At 50.6% G+C, this 20,017-nt stretch overlaps 1 protein-coding gene across 5 annotated transcripts in view; it reads left to right on the top strand.

The window, feature by feature from the left end:
- The window catches only part of sycp1 (synaptonemal complex protein 1), a 741,816-nt gene that overhangs the window by 157,594 nt on the left and 564,205 nt on the right, over nt 1-20,017 (top strand). For all 5 annotated transcript variants that reach the window (XM_038820847.1, XM_038820848.1, XM_038820846.1 and 2 more), the window contains exon 10: nt 19,533-19,627. In XM_038820847.1, coding sequence (XP_038676775.1) covers nt 19,533-19,627 — 95 coding nt within the window. The remainder of the gene's footprint in view (nt 1-19,532; nt 19,628-20,017) is intronic.

The raw sequence follows: 20,017 nt of genomic DNA, 5'->3' as shown, positions 1-20,017 counted from the left end.
TCACAGCTGTTTTTGGCATCCTTTAACCACTTAATATCTTTCTCCTTCTTTCTTCAATCTCAAGATAAATAAATAATAAAATAAAATATATTTAAAAATAAATAAATGAATAAATTGAAAATTATAATAGAACATAGAACATAGAACAGCACAGAACAGGCCCTTCGGCCCTCTATGTTGTGCCGAACAATGATCACCCTACTCAAACCCACGTATCAACCCTATACCGTAACCCAACAACCCCTCCCCTTTTAACCTTACTTTTTAGGACACTACGGGCAATTTAGCATGGCCAATCCACCTAACACGCACATCTTTGGACTGTGGGAGGAAACCGGAGCACCCGGAGGAAACCCACGCACACACGGGGAGGATGTGCAGACTCCGCACAGTGACCCAGCCGGGAATCGAACCTGGGACCCTGGAGCTGTGAAGCATTTATGCTAACCACCATGCTACCGTGCTGCCCCTACTTTATTATTATTATTTTATAATAATAATAAAAAAACCTTTTTTATAAAAATAATTTTTTTTTTTCAAACATCAAAGTTCAAAAAATCTCTTATCTTGGGACCGGATTTCAAACATCCCAAACATTCATTATCAGCAGGCGGCCACCCGGTGTGTGCTGCATACCCTCTACAATTGTGCTGGATTCAGGCCTCGCCTCAGGCCACACTCCTTCCCCGGTGCTTGCTTCGGGCTCGATGCCGCTGCTCCTCCGGTCACGGGGGGTCCCCACCGGCTGCAAACTGGCCTGACCCGGCGTCTGCCCCTCAAGCCCAAACGGGTGAAGAAATCACAACCGGCGAAACCATGGGGAAACCCCTGGAAAATGCCGAAAGGCCGGACCAGTGGGAGCCCCTCTCCAGTGCGACCGCTCCGCTCATGCGCGCCACTGGAAGTCCATCTATGTCAAAGTTGATGTAGCTTTCCGCCCAGGCAAACAAGTCATCCGTGACCTGTCGGATGCAGCAGTGTGCTGTTGCCCGAGAGATGCAATACAGGTCACAGCTTAACCCCATGAAGGATCCTGAGGCTTAAACATTCAGGGCTGTGGTGACCCTAACGGTCACAGAGAGCGAGTGTCCTTCTCCCCCATGTGATGCCAAGTCCGAGAGGTCACGGCACAGCTGCAACACCGTCGGCCTGTTGAGGCAGAGCCTCCTGCGGTATACGCTGTCCGTCATCTGTTCAAATGACGAGTGACGCTTGTACACCCTGGACCGTCGCTGGACTCCCCTTCTGGGTCACTCCCTGGCCTGATGGGTGGCCGGTTCCTCAAGATGTGGGGCGGGGTCTGGGACATGAGTAGCCGCCTTAAGCACCTGCAAACGCTGCTCCTGCTTGCATCTGGCCGTCCGGCCACGCAGGAGCACCATTAGGGCAAGATCTGCTGGGTCCAAAATCCCACCCATTGCATTCAATATCTGTAAAGCATTGGTAGAGGGTGTTACATTGACAAACAGCGGTGGCAACTACACCGGGACCCTCCATTCCCCCATTGACCTTCTCCCATTCACTCCCAGAACGACCTGTCCACGCACGCCCAGCCGCAACAGGCTCCCCTCACTGGACCCCAGACAGTATACCCCGGACACCCACTGATAATGTCACCTGGATCGGGCGCTGGTCTGCTCCGCGTGGCACTCACAAACCCTCCTGCAATTACATGTCCACAGTGCTGTATTCCATCCCCTGCGTGTGCGGATCTTGGCTGCTAAGTGTTCAGGCACAGTTTCCAGGCATCATGGTCTGACTGAGATGCCAGGCAATGATTCCAACATGCTACATGGCCTCCGGGAATCCACTTGCATTGTGTGAAGTGCTCAGTTAACCACGATTGCCAATTCTCTGTTAGGAATAGCCTTCAGCCGCATGGCCAGAGGCCTCGGCAGTGGGGGTTATGGGTGGTAGGTGAGGCAGATGGGCAGGGACAAGGATTGCCTCCAGAAAGGATACACACTATCCAGGGGTTGGCATAGCCCCCCTCCCGCCACCAGGTGCCTCCCCTCCACCCTCCCATGGTGGCTCACCCCTGCGGCGGGTCCCCCACGCCGTGCCAAGTTCCCCTTGTCCTCCCCAATCCAAGGGTCCACTTCCATTCCGAGCACTGGAGTGGAAAGCCCAGCATCCCTGGGCTTTTTGCCTGTGAGAAAAGGTGGCTACTCACCTTCTCGCCGCCCCACAGAAGCTCTTCCGCCAGGTTCACATTTTGAAAAAGGTGTACTAATCTCCCCAGCTGCTGGGGAGGCCGATGAATCACGAGGAAGCCGTTGGATGAGGGGTTGCTCCCATTAATTGAATGGAAATAGGGCTTAAGTGGTGATGATTGTTTTCTCGCCACGCTACGTCGAGATCCCGAGTTCGCCTAAGGAGCAAGCCGGTTGCATCGCAAACTGTTGGTGCCTGCATGGTTCTCGTTTTCGACATCTACCGCTATTCACCTCCAACGTTTTGCTCGAGCCGGAGAATCACGCCCTCTGTTTTTAATTTAGTTTCCAACTTCCGCTGTGGTGTATTTGAAAAAGATCATCCTTACATGGTTCACTATTGATTTTGACAGAGGGGTACATGTGTTCCTCTGTGCAATGTATTGATGTGATCTGATTGTTGGATTTGGTACAGGATGGCGCCCTACTCCTCGATCTGGACAAACTTTTTTTCCTCTCTCCCTGGAAACCCAGACTCTTGGTTGGAACCGGCAAGGGCTTACTTTCAGACTCTTCTGCACTTCTTTAAAATTAAATAATTATGATTAAAAATTTAAAAAAATTTATTTTCCAGTTAAGGGGCTATTTAAAGGGCGGCACGGTGGTGCAGAGGTTAGCACTGCTGTCTCATGGTGCCGAGGACCTGGGTTCGATCCCGGTCCCAGGTCACTGTCTGTGTGGAGTTTGCGCATTCTCTCCGTGTCTGCGTGGGTCTCACCCCCACAACCCAAAAAGATATGCAGGCTAGGTGAATGACCATGTTAAAATTGCCCCTTAATTGGAAAAAAAAAGACTTGCCAACTTAGTGTGGCCAATACACCTACCCTTCACATCTTTGTGTTATGGGGTGATACCCACGCAGACAAGGGCAACATGTGCAAACTCCACACGTATAGTGACCCGGGGCTGGGATTGAACCTAGGTCCTCGGTGCCTTGAGGCAGTTGTGCTAACCACTGTGCCATCCTTGTTATGTGCTCTTGGCCTGAAGGCCCTTCTCTCCTCTCCGTCTCTCTTCCCAGAAGAAAAAACAGTAAAATGGGGCAATAAGGGGTGCAATACAGCCACCACTCCGCCAGGTGCAATGGGTGAATCCTGGGAGAGTCCTAAATCAGCCTCTGCGCTGGACTAATCGCGAGTCATCCAATTTGCTACGCCTGCCGCAATCTGGATCACCCCCGCCCACCCACCCCTATTCCCACCGGCCACTCTGCAGCCAGACCAGCCAATCCCTCACACACTCCTGGAATAGCACCGAGACAGTTTGGAACTTTTGTGCACATGTATTTATTTTGAACATAACAAGTGAACATCTTTATAACGGTTTGTGCCCTAGCCTCTAACGTTATCCTCTGTGCTGCACCTATGCCACTTAACTGGCGTCTACCTTTCTTGCCTTACGGGCCCTCATGCTACTCTGAGTGGATCCCCAAGCGGCACATCAGGGTTGGAGTCGGCCCTGCAGAAATTCCCACTCTGACCTGGGTCCTCTTTGGCGGCTGTCCTCTTGAGCGAATGAGACTGGATAGGCCCAGCAGCCTCTTCGATGTCCCAGGTGGCATAGTGCCACCCTGCTCTGCGTGCTGCCCACCGGATATGACAGGGATTGGAGGGGTGGAGTCCAAGGGGCCGCAGTGTTCTGGCACCTCCACTGCGGGTATCACCAGCTTGAGCTCCATCACCTCCTCCTCCCTTAGGGTGCCCGATGGCCCCCGGGCTGCTCCTAGGATGGGGGTGCTACAGGATCGAATTTCTGGAGTTCCCCCACCACCTGGGGCTGCCAATGCTGAAGACCTCTCATCTCGACCAGGGTCTCCATGCTTGCTGCCATAGAGCACAGGGACTGGGGCAAATCCCTCTGGGTCCATCCGCCCCCTCGGGGATTCCCATCCCGACCTGATGTACCTCTGCATGTGCGTGGTGCGCACCAGATAGTACCCCAAGAGGCTCTTCACTAACATGCCCAAAGGTGATGGGATGGTGGAGGGTGTTGAAGACAGTTGTGATGGAAAGTCGGTGTTGTCCCTGGACAGCTTCTCCGGGGTATCGGGTTGGTGTTTGAGGGCTCCCTTCGGTATCCATTACGGCCTTGTCATTGGAATCTGCTTGGGGTTTGGATCGATATAGGGGGTGGTTTAGCACACTGGGCTAAATCACTGGCTTTTAAAGCAGACCAAGGCAGGCCAGCAGCACGGTTCAATTCCTGTACCAGCCTCCCTGAACAGGTGCCGGAAGGTGGCGACTAGGGGCTTTTCACAGTGACTTCATTTGAAGCGTACTTGTGACAATAAGTGATTTTCATTTCATTTCATTTCTTGGGCAGGGGACACTTGAAGGGCTCGCCTCATCACCAGGTGATCCTGCAAGTCGCAATGCATGACTCATAATTGGATCGCAGGTTACGGCGGTGAGTGGTGTGGGGGAGGTGAGGTGATGGTGTGGGGGTGGTGAGGGTTTGGTGTCGCGGTGGTGAGCGGGTGGTGTGGAAGAAGTGAGGTTGGGGCCATGCTACACGCCATCGGGACACTGCAACTCAACGGGAGTTCACTTGATTGTCCGATGCCGACCTCTGCCTCGGCGACTGCTCTCTCTCTGGGCCCACTGACCAGATCCGGTGCCCGCTGCTCCACGACAGTGAGGGGCTGCAGGTCGGGCAATTCGCTTTTTGTCTTCTCTGGCTCTCTGCGTTTATGCGCCACCTTGACTTGGGGGGAGGATAAAGAAAGCACACAGTGTTAGGCAGTCGGACGCGTGCAGAACAAGGGGTGGGCAGCTGGTAGCCTTTGCAGCCAGGGCACCCGATCATAGTGAGCGGTATGGGCGCTGGCATGTGATGCCGGGTGGGGTGCGAGCAGAATACCGGATGGAGGGGTCTTATGATTGTGTGGGACAGTGGTTGGTGCCAGGAACATGGTGCAGCCTACTCATTCTGGCCGCCGTGAGGAGGTCGTGCAACTTCTTCGGTACTGCTGTCCGTTGGGTCCTGGCGGTGGGGCTCACGGCCAGGCCCCGTGTATGGTGGCAAGTGGTAGCCTCCTTCCCATCTGGGGAAGGGGGTTGTCTGCCTCTCCTCCACAGCTTCCAGCAAGGTCTTGAGCTTGGGTTTCCGCAAACCGTGGTGCCACTCTTCTTGCTGCCACCTTGTTTGCTGTGATGAGTGTGTATGGGCAGTGGTGTGCTGATATGCAGTTGCAGTTTGTCGGTCTCTCAAGTGCCAATCCCAAATCCGTCAAATAGGACACCGCTTTTCATTGGAATGGATTGAGTTCCACGTGGCGGCGGTGCTAGTCTATTAATGGATCATGAATTGCTCTGAGATCGGGGCCAATTTAGTTGTTGTAGAAGTCCACCGATTCAGTCCCGGTGTCAATACTTGGTTTCTGAAATGGAAAATCGCTCCCCTTGTATGTCACGTGCCAAACCCCCCCCCCCCCCCCCCCAACCAAAATCACACCTGTTATGGGCCAGGGTTTAGAGAACCCTAAAGTGTATCATGGAGTTCACCTGGCCCACAACTTTTGCATAGATTGTGGTATGGGGGGGCTCACGGCCCACTCTACAGGTGTGGTGCAGCAGAAATGGAAAAGTTTTTTTTTTAACAAACAATTTTATTGAGGTAGTTTTTCGACATTGTAAACAGTTACAGACATCAACAGAAAGAAAGCAAAAATGTGCAAACATCCACGTACATTTAATACTTCAATCATAACATACTGCAAAAGCCCGCTCCTCTCCCATTGGCACTGCCCGCCAATTTATCCCTCCTACTCGACTCTACTCCCCCCCCCCCCCCCCCCCCCCCCTCCCCCCACTGACGCTCACTCTCCCGCACAGAAGTCAATGAATGATTGCCACCTTCGGGTGAACCCCTGTACAGATCACCTCAAGGCGAACTTAATCTTTTCTATACCCAGAAAACTCGGCATGTCCGAAAGCCACAACTCAGTCTTCGGGGGCTTTGAGTCCCTCCATGCCAATAATATTTGTCGCCGGGCTATCGGGGAAGCAAAGGCCAAAACATCGGCCTCTTTCTCACCCTGGACTCCCGGGTCTTCCGAAACCCCAAACATTGCCACCCCGGACCCATTGCCACCCTTGTTTTTAGCACCCGGGACATGATCCCCGCGAATCCCTCCCAGTACCCCCTAAGCCTCGGGCATGCCCAAAATATGTGTACGTGGTTCGCTGGTCCTCCCGCGCACCTAGCGCATTTGTCCTCTACCCCAAAGAAATTGCTCATCCGAGCCACCGTCATGTGGGCCCGGTGAACGACCTTAAATTGAATTAGGCCGAGCCTGGCACATGTTGCGGTCGAATTCACTCTACTCAGGGCTTTTGCCCACGGCCCGTCCTCCATTTCCCCGCTTAGCTCCTCCTCCCATTTGAGTTTCAGTTCCTCCGTCTGGGACCCTTCCCCCTTCATGAGCACCTTATAAATATCAGAGACTCTACCCTCCCCTCCTTCCCCCCCTAGAGACTATTCTGCCTTAGATCCGCATTGGCAGGAGGCGTGGGAAGGATGGGACTTGTCTACGGACAAAGTCCCGCAACTGTAGGTACCTGAAATAATTTCCCCTTACCAGACCAAATTTCTCCTCCAAGCTCCTCAAACTCGCAAAGCTCCCTTCCAGGAACATATCGCCCACCCTCCCCACCCCCGCCCATCGCCATGCTCGAAACCCCCATCCATACTCCAGGGGCAACCCGATGGTTGTCGCAGATTGGCGCCCAGACAGACGCCCCCACCTCCCCTACATGCCTCCTCCACTGGCCCCATATCTGCAGGGTCGTCACCACTACCGGGCTGGTGGAGTACCTGGCCGGCGGCAGCGGTAGAGGAGCCGTGACCAGGGCTGCCAGGCTGGAGCCCCTGCACGAAGCCGCCTCCACCCGCTCCCAGATAGACCCCGTACCCACCATCCATATAATACCCCTTATTGCTGTGACTGCAGCTACCCAGCTCTGAAAACGAAACTAAAACATCCTGCAGCAAACAGCCTAAAACAAAAGTAAAAAAGCTGACAGACAGCCCAGCTCCATCCACACTCTGACATCAGGCAGCACAGTAGCACAAGTGGCTTCACAGCGCCAGGGTCCCAGGTTTGATTCCCCGCTGGGTCACTGTCTGTGCGGAGTATGCACGTTCTCCCCGTGTCTGCGTGGGTTTCCTCCGGTGCTCCGGTTTTCTCCCACAGTCCGAAGACGTGCAGATTAGGTGAATTGGCCATGGTAAATTGCCCTTAGTGACCAAAAAGGTTAGGAGAAGCTATTGGGTTACGGGGATAGGGTGGAAGTGAGGGCTTAAGTGGGTCGGTGCAGACTCGATGGGCCAAATGGCGTCCTTCTGCACTGTATGTTCTATGTTCTACCACTGATAAACACTCATTTCTTAAAGGTTCATTTCTTAAACACCCATTTCTTAAAGGTACTCTCACATGACACACCACAGTGGGGGGACCTAAAGACCAGCCCAGTGATTCAAGATTCACATGAACATGATAGCAATTTGGATTGATAAAGGGGCTTTAATGTCTTAAAAAGTCCCAAATGCGCCACTGAGCCACAGGAGATTTTCGGTTAAATGACCAAAATCTGAGTCAATGAGGTAGGTTTTAAGGAGTATCTTAAAGAGAGAAAGCTAGGTAGAGAGGTGAACAGGTGTATGGGGAGAATCCCACAGCTTTGGACTTTAGCAGTTGAACACATGGCCACCAATAGTAGAGCAATTAAAATCAGGGTTTCTCAAGAGGCCAGTATTTGCGGATCACAGAGATCTCGGAGGGTTGTGGAGCTGGCGAAGATGATAGAGATAGAAAGAGTGAGACCATGACAGGATTTGAAAGCAAGTTTGAGAAATTTAAAGTGGAAGCATTGTTTAATTGGGAGCCAATGTCAGTGAGCACTAGAGTGATAGGTGAACAGGACTTGGTGGTTTAGGAAAGGTTCATGGAGGATAGAATGTGGAAGGCCGGCAGGTATTCATTAGAATAGTCAAATATTGAGGTAAAGAAGACCTGGATGAGGGTTTCAACAACAGATGAGGTGAGGATCGAGACAGGCACTGTTGCAGAGATAAATAAGCAATTTTATTGATCATGCGGATATATGATTGGAAGATTATCTTGGAGGGTCAGAAAAAGGTGGTTAGGGAATTACGTTTGTCATGGGCACAGAAAATAATGGCATTGGTCCACTGCATTGAAGGTAAGGTTAACAAAAGTAAAACTGTACCTGGCAGTGTTGCAAATATGATCATGAAAGTAATTCAGCAGACCGAACCAATGGAGGAGAAACCATCAGGGGAGCAGTCGGTAGATTGGCATACGGTGAGGAGGATCAGGAAGAAGGGGAAAAGTGACAAAACCACCTCCCAAGTGAGCAGCAAGAGACCAGTCCCCATCCGAAACATGATGGGAGTTTCTGTGCTTTGGACGAGGAAGGAAAAAGGCATCGACAGAAGAAGCGGCAAAGCCCTTGGGAGTTGGAGGAGGAGACGTCTGAGCTCCAGAGCATTGGAAAGAAAGAGAAGACAAGTGCACCCCAACTCCAACCGCAATGTAAGGAGACCAGCATACAGCAATGCTCCTGGAGCGGGATGGACAGGAGAGACTCTTTCAACCGGGGAAGTGATGCCACCAAGTCGGAAGAATTCCAATGGGTAGATTGAGGACAGTTTCCTCAGCCCATCCAAAATGAGACAATTTACTGACACTATGGGCATGCAAGAGCTGACTGTAAGATGACCATTGGTTGCGTTCCCCTTTGAGGGGGTGATTTAATCTGAGGATCACCACTCCGCAGGCGAAGGGCAAGGTTGAGAAGGCGATGCCTTCATGAATAACCTTAGCCGGTACGGGAATTGAACGAGCACTGCTGGCCTTGCTCTGCACCACAAACAAATTGTCTAACCCAGTGAGCTAAACTGGCCAAGACAAGCGAAAAAACATCATAAAACGGGGATAAGGATTACTTCCAGTTATGCTTGGTGATATGCGATGTGTCGCCACCTTGCATTACTTTGCCAAGGTTCAAGCCGACCCGCTGTTTCTGCAGGGGTGTGGTAGCACAGTGGTTAGCACTGTTGCTTCACAACGCCAGTGACCTGGGTTCGAGTCCCAGCTTGGTCACTATCTGTGGAGTCTGCACGTTGTCCCCGTTCTGCGTAGGTTTCCTCCAGGTGCCCCGGTTTCCTCCCACAAGTCCTGAAAGACATGCTTGTTAGGTGAATTGGAAATTCTGATGAGTGTGTCGGGAGTGGAGTGCCTGTTTAGGTATACGGAGGGAGAATTCAAAATGTCCAATTCACCTAACAAGCACGACTTTTCGAACTTGTGGGAGGACACCAGAGCACCCGGAGGAAACCCATGCAGACACGGTGGGAACATGCAGACCCCTCACAGACAGTGACCCAAGTGGGAATTGAACCCGCATAGATTGAGGAGCACCAGCGCACAGCTCTCTGGGTTATCATCACCCCCCCTGCCCTTGACAGTGACCTGCTGACTGTGCCAACACAGTCCCAACACCCTGGAGTGATGTGGTTCACAGCCTGGGAGGGTAGAAAATGGGGGCGATAGGTGGGTAAGGATTCGATGATGGACCAGGTCACGTCCTAGGTGAGTCGGGCCAGTATGAGGGCCTCTCTGGCCCTCTGGGCTTCCTGGACCGTCACCGCTGCCGCCTGTCCTGCAGCCTCCAGCTTGGCCTCAGGTTCCCCTTTGGCCTCGTCCTCCAGCCCCTGCCAATCCGGCGCCTCCTCATCATCCTCTTCCCCATCTCCCTCCTCGTCATCCTCTTCCTCATCCTCCTCCACAGAGGTGGCCACATATTCCCTCGTCACCAACCTCTAGCTCGTCACCCAGTTGCTGTGCAAGGTTGTGGAGGATACAGTAGACCGCAACAAAGCGGGCGACCCTCCGGGCGGTGTACTGGAGGGCACCTCCAGAGCGGTCGAGGCATCGGAACCACATCTTGAGGAGTCTGGTGCACTTCTCAATGACAGCCTGGGTGGCGCATGGGCTTTATTGTACCGGGTCTCCACTTCTATCTCCGGCCTCCGTACTGGCGTCATGAGTCAGGGCCTCATCAGATATCCCTTATCCCACAACAGTCAGCCGCCCATCCTGGGGTGCTCCTTGAAGACCAACTGCCCCCTGGATGTAGCTGTCATGGACGCTCCTGGGAAAGCGGGCACACTAGTGTATTATCTTCATCTGGTGGTCGCAGACGAGTAATATGTGAAAAATCGCTTGTTGTCACAAGTCGGCTTCAATTAAGTTACTGTGAAAAGTCCCTAATCGCCACAATCCAGCGCTTGTTCGGGGAGGCTGGTACGGGAATTGAACCATGCTGCTGGCCTGCCTTGGTCTGCTTTAAAAGCCAGCTATTTAGCCCTGTGCTAAACCAGCCCCTATGTTGAGGGAGTGGAACCCCTGTCGTTTAACATAGTGCACCCCCAGATGGCCCGGTGAGTGAAGGGCAACATGCGTTGGCCCCCTGGACCTGGGGCATCCTGGTGATGGCGGAGAAGCCTGCTCCCGGGCATACAGGGCATTCGTGACCTGCCTGATGCACCTGTGGTCTGTGGGATGCCACACAGGTCCCTGCTTGAGCCCTGGAATGATCCTAAGGCGTAAATGTTAAGACCTACAGTGACCTTGATGGCCACCGGGAGCAGGTGTCCTCCACGTGGTTCCACGTCCTTGAGGATGTGGCACAGTTAGTGCACCGTCGTCTTGTTTAGGCGGAGCCTCCTGCAGCACGCGCTTGCCATCAATTCTTCAAAGGACCAGCGGGGCCTGTATACCCTGGGCCATAGCGGGAATCCCCCTCTGGGTGCCTCGCAAGCCTGATGGACGGCTGGGTCCTCAGGGTATGGGGCGGGGTACGGTACATGAGCTGCCACCTCAAGCATCTGCAGACGCTGCCTTCTCTGGCGTCTGGCTGTATCGTATAGCACCGGCACCACCAGGGAGTCCAACATCCATGCTATAGTGTTCAACATCTGTATGAAGTGGGAGAGGGTGTTAGACTGGCAAACAGCGGTGGCTTTCACCCCGGGACCTTCCTATCCCTCACTGATCCCTCCAACCCCCACCCGAAATGCCCTGTCCATGTCCCCATGGCTGCAGCGAGATCCCCTCATCGTGCCCCAGACACTGTACCTCGGATACCCGTTCACATCGTCAACCGGATCGGGTGCTGGTGCCCTTCCCACGGCACTCATCCAACCTCCGGCTATGGACATGTCGCCCGGAGCTGTGTCCCATCCCCTGGGTGTTCAGATGTTGGTTGCTGCGTGCGAGTTGTTGCCTCCCGCAGTGCTCTGGCACACTGTCCAGGCATCAAGATATGATTGGGATGCTAGACAATGACTCACACATGCTCCATGGTCCGCCCACCCACGGGGATTTACTTGGGCTGTGTGAAGTTCTCACCTAACCTTGATTGGCAATTCCCTGGAGGCTATAACCTTCAGCCGCGCAGCCAGAGGCCTCGGCAGTCGGTGGGGGTTATGCGTGGTCGGTGTAGCAGATTGGTTGGGTCAAGGGTTGTCCCAGGAACAGGTACACACGATCCAGGGGTTGGCATGGTGGTGCAGTGAGCGGTTATCCCCCATTTTCCCCCACCCTCCCATGACGACCCAGCCGCAACTGAGGATCCCCCATCCCCTGCCAAGCACAGGGGCAGGAAGCCCAGAGTCCTCGCGCTCGTTGCCTACGAGGAAGGATGACTGCTGACCTCCTCGGCTCCCCACAGTAGCCCTCCTGCTATTCACCGGCGTTGTTTTGCTTGAGCGTAACGAGACTGGACGATCACTTCCTATATCAGTAGTGCTGTGAGTTTACCAACGTAGATGACTAATTCTGAAACTTCACTACGTCACCGTGAATTTTCTTGGCTGGATAGGGGACCAGGAACATAGAACATACAGTGCAGAAGGAAGCCATTTGGCCCATTGAGTCTGCACCGACCCACTTAAGCCCTCACGTCCACCCTATCCCCATAACCCAATGACCCCTCCTAACCTTTTTGAATACTAAGGGCAATTTATCATGGCCACTCCATCTAACCTGCACGTCTTTGGACTGTGGGCGGAAACTGGAGCACCCGGGGGAAACCCACGCAGATATGGGGAGAACGTGCAAACTCTGCACAGACAGTGACCCAACAGGGAATTGAACCTGGGACCCTGGTGCTGTGAAGCCACAGTGCTAGCCACTTGTGCTACCATGCTGCCAAGAGGTGGCAAGGGGGCATTGGAAGCAATCTTTCGGAGGTGGCCAATTAAAAAGCCACCTCTGGAAGTCATGTCCAAATAGGGTTTGCATACAGGCTTCAACATCAATGGGTCCATTCTGCACATTATGTGACGAGGACTGCTGCTGCCCTTGCTGTATGGTTGCTGCTGAGGAGCCAGCAGTATGTGTTAGCAACCATCAGTGGGAGGGGATTGGCTGCCATTGCAGCAAGAGCTGCATTTTTGGAGACATCAGACTCCATGAAGTGACTGCAATGGCCATGAGCACATCATGATGCCACAATTGAACATCGTTTAGAAAATAATGAAATTTTGAGAAAACTTTGTTTAATGACCAATCTGTCTGATTAATGACAACCAGTTTGCCAGTTGCCATTGGGGCTGATTTAATGTCAGTATTCAGCAATATTGATGAACTTGTCTAATAGCGTATTTTGAATTGAATAAACTTGCATCAAGTCGTAGAATTGCATTTCAGCCAATTATAAATCAAGATTTTAATATCATCATCTTCAGATTTATGGCTGGTTTATTTACAAGAACCACATATAGCATTCTGACATCTGCAGTCGCATTCTCTATCCCTGAGACTAAGTGTTGGCGCCGGGGTAGGATTAGTGGATATTACGATAACAAAACTGGCGCCGTACTTGGACCAATTCACTGATTGTTAAGGGGTCTAGCACCCTGCCACATGAAACACATGGAAAATGGTGTCGGATTCAGTGGGGTCGGGATTGGCACTCGAGGGGCTGACGAGCTGCAATAATAATCTTTATTATTGTCACAAGTAGGCTTACATTAACACTGCAATTAAATTACTGTGAAAATCCCCTAGTCACCACACTCTGGCATCAGTTCGTGTACACTGAGGGAGAATTCAGAGTGTCCAAGTTACCTAATATGTGGCTGCAGCCGCATATTAGCACTTCACTCCCTACTAACACTCATCCCGGTCAACAAGATAACAAGGCAGCAGGGTAGCATGGTGGTTAGCATAAATGCTTCACAGCTCCAGGGTCCCAGGTTCGATTCCCGGCTGGGTCACTGTCTGTGTGGAGTCTGCATGTCCTCCCCCTGTGTGCGTGGGTTTCCTCCGGGTGCTCCGGTTTCCTCCCACAGTCCAAAGATGTGCGGGTTAGGTGGATTGGCCATGCTAAATTGCCCGTAGTGTGCTAATAAAAGTAAGGTTAAGGGGGGGGTTGTTGGGTTACGGGTATAGGGTGGATACGTGGGTTTGAGTGGGGTGATCATGGCTCGGCACAACATTGAGGGCCGAAGGGCCTGTTCTGTGCTGTACTGTTCTATGTTCTATGATCAGTTGCGCTGGAGTGGGCCAGTCCCGTTGATGGGTTGGCTGGGGCCAGAGGGCACTTAAGGGGGTGGCCTGTGGCAGGGGTGGGCACCCATATGACCCCCGGCGCTAAGTTCACAGTGGGTAGTCAACGGCGTACGCAGCCGAATGCTGCCTGGCAGACTGAGGCAATGGTGTTCCGTGCCTGTCCAGCTTGACCCCACAGCCCACCTCCTGGCCAATCTCTGCTACTCCCCCCAGCCCTGGAAGAAGCCCCCGGGCCAGCAGCACAACTATCAGCAAACTATGGCGATGTTGGACACTTTCAGTACCCCCTCTATCCTCTCATCAGCCATAAGACCATAAAACATAGGAGCAGAATTTGGCCTCTCGGCCCATCGAGTTTGCTCCGCCATTCAATCATTGCTGATATTTTTCTCATCCCCATTCTCCTGCCTTTATAGACATAGAACATAGAACAGTACAGCACAGAACAGGCCCTTCAGCCCTCAATGTTGTGCCGAGCCATGATCACCCTACTCAAATCCACGTATCCACCCTATACCCGTAACCCAACAACCCCCCCTTAACCTTACTTTTTTATTAGGACACTACGGGCAATTTAGCATGGCCAATCCACCTAACCCGCACATCTTTGGACTGTGGGAGGAAACCGGAGCACCCGGAGGAAACCCACGCACACAGGGGGAGGACGTGCAGACTCCTATGACTCCATAGACTCCATAGACTCCTATGGCATAACCTCATATCCCCTTTTTAATCAAGAACCTATCTCACTGTCTTAAAGACACTCAGTGATTTGGCCTCCACAGCCTTCTGCCGTAGAGTTCCACAAATTCACCACCCTCTGGCTGAAGAAATTCCTCCTCTTCTCTGTTTTAAAGGACCGACAATTTAGTCTGAGATTGTGCCCTCTGGTTCTAGTTTTTCCAACTCGTGGAAACATCTTCTCCATGTCTACTTTATCCAGGCCTCGCAGTATCCTGTATGTTTCAATAAGATCCCCCCCCTCATCCTTCTAAACTCCAACGAGTACAGACCCAGAGTCCTCAACCATTCCTCAAATGACAAGCTCTTCATTCCAGGGATCATTCTTGTGAACCTCTTCTGGACCCTTTCCAAGGCCAGCTCAACCTTAGATACGGGGCCCAAAACTGCTCACGATACTCCAAGTGGGTCTGACCAGAACCTTATACAGCTGCTCTTGTACTCTAGCCCTCTCAACGTGAATGCTAACATTGCATTTGCCTTCCTCACTGCCGACTGAACCTGCACGATAAGCTTAATAATCTTTATTCTTGTCACAGGTAGGCTTACGTAACACTGCAATGAAGTTACTGTGAAAATCTCCCAGTCGCAACACTCCGGCGCCTGTTTGGGTACACTGCGGGATAATTCACCTAACAAGCATATCTTTAATGACTTGTGGGAGGAAATCGGAGCACCCGTAGGAAACCCACGCAGACACTTCAAGAGGGCATTAGATGATTATTTGAATACTACCAATGTGAAGGAGTACGGGGAATGGCCGGTGTGGACACAATGTGCCACATTTTCTATTGTGGCAAAAATATACTTTATTATTTCAGAGAATCTTGAACAAGGAATCCCAAGTCCCTTTGTGCTTCTGATTTCCTTAGCATTTCCCCATTTAGAAAATGGTCTATGCCTCCATTTCCCCTTCCAAAGTGCATAATCTCACACTTTTCCACATTGTATTCCATCTGCAACTTCTTTGCCCACTCTCCTAGCTTGTTCAAGTCTTTCTGCAGACCCCTGTTTCCTTAGTACTACCTGTTCCCTTACACTACCTGTTCCTCCACATATATTTGTATGATCTGCAAACTTAGCAGCCGTGCCTTCAGTTCCTTCACCCAAACCGTGAATGTATATTATGAAAAGTTATGGTCTCTTCACTGACCCCTGAGGTACACCATGAGTCACTGGCTGCCATCCTGAAAACGACACCTTTATCCCCACTCACTGCCTTCTGCCAGTCAGCCAATCCTCTATTCATGCCAGGATCTTACCCTTAACACCAGGGTCTCTTAATTTGGCACCTTCTTCCTTGATACCTGCTCAAAGAACTCCAACAGATTTGTCAAACTTGACCTCCCCTTGACGAAGCTGTGCTGACTCAGTCCTATTTTATCATGCACTTCGAAGTACTGCGCAATCTCATCTTTAATAATGGACACTAAATTCTTACCAATGACTTCTCTTGAATTTCTGGGGCAGGTTTCTCCGAGACTCCGTGCCAAATTCGCGCTCAGCACGGGGGCCGAAATCCAGCGTGACGCCACTCCCGTGATTCTCCTTGACCGGAGAATCGCCACCAATCGCATGTGTGGTAGGCACGACGCCGGTCGGGGTCCATTGAAAGAGGCTTCCCCGGCGATTGTCTGCAGGCAACTGGCCGAGTTCCCGCCGGCGCGGTTCGAATATGGTTCCACCCGGTGGTATTTGGAGTGGCGGCTGTGGGCTGAGTCCGCTGCCGCCGTGGTAGGGGGTGGTGGGATTCTTTGCCGGCCAGGACAGCCAGGCTAGCGATCGGGGGGGGGCACCGATCGGCGGGCGCGCGCGTTCTCGGGGGGGGTGGGGCCTATTTTGTGGGGGCTGGTCAGCTGTGTGGGTCCGCTATGTTGCGCGGTGCCGCCACTGCGTGCATGCGCAGACCTCCGGCCGGACGTGCAGCACCCCGTATCGGCAGCCGGAGCTGCGCGGAGCACTCCGGCGCTCTGCTGGCCCCCTTCAGGTAAGTGAATCGCTGGGCCAAGGGGCCTGTTGACGTCAGCTTGAAACGCTCCAGTGTTTATGCCGGCGTCAACAACTTAGCCACCATTTTGGAGAATCCCGCCCCTGGTATCCCAATGTTGTCTTCCACCGTGATTACTGATGCAAAGTTTCACTGGCATTTCTTTGTTTCCATTTCTACTTCCCCAGCCTCATTTTCCAGTGGTCCAATGCCTATTCTTACCTCTCTCTTACCATTATATATTGAAAAACACTCTTGCTATCTTCTTTTATATTACTAGCTCGCTTAACATATTTCATGTGAAGACCATAAGACATAGGTTCTCCCCCCTTGTTGCTTTTTTAGTTGTCCTCTGCTCGCTTTTAGATTGTTTTTTTAGCTGTCCTATGCTCGCTTTTCAAGGCTTCCCAATTCTCTGACTTCCCACTAATTCTTGCCACCTTGTATGTTCTTTATTTTGGTTGAAGGCTGTCCTTAACTCTCCTCATCAGCCATGGATGCCTTGTCCTTTCTTTAACATATTCCTCCTTCTTGGGATGAATTTATGTTGTGCTTCCTGAAAACCCATAAAAACTCTTGCCTTTGCTGTTCCACTGTCTTTCCTGCTAGGCTCCTCTTCCAATCAACTTTGGTCAGCTCCTCCCTCATGTCTTTACAGTTAGTTATATTCAATTGTAATACCTAATAATCGTTACATCTGATTTTCGCTTCTCCCTCTGAAACTGCTGATAAATTCTATCACATTGTGGTCACTGCCTGCTAAGGATTCCTTCACCTTAAGTTCCCCAATCAAGTCTGCCTCATTACACATCATCAGATCCAGAATTGTCTGTTCCCTAGTGGGCTCTATCACAAGCCGCTCCAAAAGACCATCTCTTAGACATTCCACTAGCAACCTGATTATCCCAGTCCACCTGCATAATGAAGTCGCCATGATTACTGTAATGCTTTTCTTATATGTCTTTTTTATGTCCTGATTTATTTTCTGTCCACATCCTGACTACTGCTCAGGGGACTGTATGTAATTCCCAAGGTCTTTTTTCCTTTGCAACACCTCAACTCTACCCACACGGATTCTATGCCTTCTGATTCTGCATCATTTCTTGTTATTGATTTAGTTTAATTCAGCAGGGTAGCATGGTGGTTAGCATAAATGCTTCACAGCTCCAGGGTCCCAGGTTCAATTCCCGGCTGGGTCACTGTCTGTGTGGAGTCTGCACGTCCTCCCCCTGTGTGCATGGGTTTCCTCCGGGTGCTCCGGTTTCCTCCCACAGTCCAAAGATGTGCGGGTTAGGTGGATTGGCCATGCTAAATTGCCCGTAGTGTCCTAATAAAAGTAAGGTTAAGGGGGGGGTTGTTGGGTTACGGGTATAGGGTGGATACGTGGGTTTGAGTAGGGTGATCATGGCTCGGCACAACATTGAGGGCCGAAGGGCCTGTTCTGTGCTGTACTGTTCTATGTTCTATGTTCCTGACTGATGATGCAGCTCCACCCCTGCCCATCTGCCTGTCCTATTGATAGGACACATATCCTTAGATATTTAGATCCAAGCCCTGATTCCCTTGCAGCCATGACTCTGTGATGTCCACAACATCGTACCGGACAATTTCTATGTGCGCACCAAGCTCATTTACCTTCTTCCAGATACTGCGCTCATTTAGGTACAACACCCTCAGTCCTTCATTGACCAATACTCAGCTGGAGACATTTGCTAGCATTGAGGATTCAAGCTTACTATCCAGGTACTTCACTTCATTCTCACACATCTACCAGTGCTATCAACATCTCATTGTTTGCAAACAATCCGTTATGGCACAAAATCACCCAACCACAGTGCAACATCAGTGATATTTTGCCTTCTGTCTTCGAGGCCAAGATGGTACACAATAAGAGGGAGCAGAGAAGAATCAGCAGGGGATCAAGGATGTATGCATCTCCTGAGCCACATAGAGGAGATGATTCTCTGCATTTGACCGTGACTGGGTGTGCAGTATTTGATGTTGTTGAGAATAGTTTGTGACAGCATCTTCCTTTATGCCTCTCCATTTCATCTGCTATCTGACTGAAACATAACCTTGGCCTTGGAGATACTGAGTAAAAGACCAAAGATTTTGACGCCAGTCAATAATTTGTTTGCCATAGTTTGGATGTCTTGTTGTGGGCAGTTAGGGCGCAGTCATCAGCACACAGAAACTTACTGCCTATGTGACTTTGGCAGAGTCACACCATCTGGAACAGCATAAATAGACCCTGATGTTGCAGCCTGCACATATTTTATAATTGTCTTACTGCAAGAATCAGCCCTGAGACCACACTGTGATGCTGGGGTGACTCACCTATGACACCATCTAACAAATGGTTTAAAAGTCCCTTGAGGATCTTTCCTGCGACCTTCTCTCTCAGATCTGCTGATAATGTAAATAAAATCTTTCCTCAAAACAAAATGGATTTTTGAGTATCTTGTTTCATTCAGTTGTCCTAATTGAGAAAAATAATATTGAGTGTAGGGTACACTTTACATTTATGTTATATGGCTTAACTTTTCCATAAATTCAAAGGAGTAATAGATATTACAAAGGAAGGATGGAAATCTGCTAACTTTACCATGTGTGGCCAATATGTGACTCCAGATTCACAGCAATGTGGTTGACTCTTAATTGCCCTCCAAAATGGCTTAGCATGTCAGTTCAAGGACAATTAGGGATGGGCAACAAATGCTGGCCTTGGCAGTTACACCCAGATCCCATGAAAGAGTAAAATTAATAGTTGTACAGTACCTCTTGTCTGGAAATGTTTTCTACTCATTGTTATAAGAATGATAATGATTTCAACTAACAACATTTTGAATGGACAGTATAAATGGCTTGAAATATTCAGGATTTTAGTTCTGGAAAAAAATATTCAGGATTTTAGTTCTGGAAAAATTCTAAGTTATAATATAACTATAATGGTTTTCCCTACTGTTCAATCTATTAAATTATTGAAAAGGACATCTCAATGAAAACCTTCAAGAGTCACGTGTCAAAGAACAAAACTTGGCTGCCGAACGAGAGAAGACAGAAGACATACTAAAGAATAGAGAGGTATGATTTGTTACCATGATAGAAAGTTTGTATGTGTGGCTGTGAAAGTGGCTATCAGTTGAATAACACCAAGTTGAAGGGGATAGTCAATATTGAGGATGACTTCAATAAGTTACAGGAAAACATTAAGAAACTCGGAGAAAGGTGAATAATTGACAAATGAAGTTAAACACATAAATGTAAGCTAGTAAATTTGATAGCAAGAATAGGGAAGTTACTGATTACTTAGAACATAGAACATACAGTGTAGAAGTAGGCCATTCGGCCCATCGAATCTGCACTGACCCATTTAAGACCTCGCTTCCACTCTATCCCCGTAACCCAATAATCCCATCTAACCTTTTTGGTCACTAAAGGCAATTTATCAGGGCCAATCCACCTAACCTGCAC

Source organism: Scyliorhinus canicula, chromosome 15 (assembly GCF_902713615.1).
Source record: "Scyliorhinus canicula chromosome 15, sScyCan1.1, whole genome shotgun sequence".
NCBI lineage: Eukaryota > Metazoa > Chordata > Chondrichthyes > Carcharhiniformes > Scyliorhinidae > Scyliorhinus > Scyliorhinus canicula.
This window is presented reverse-complemented; position numbering and strand designations above follow the sequence as displayed.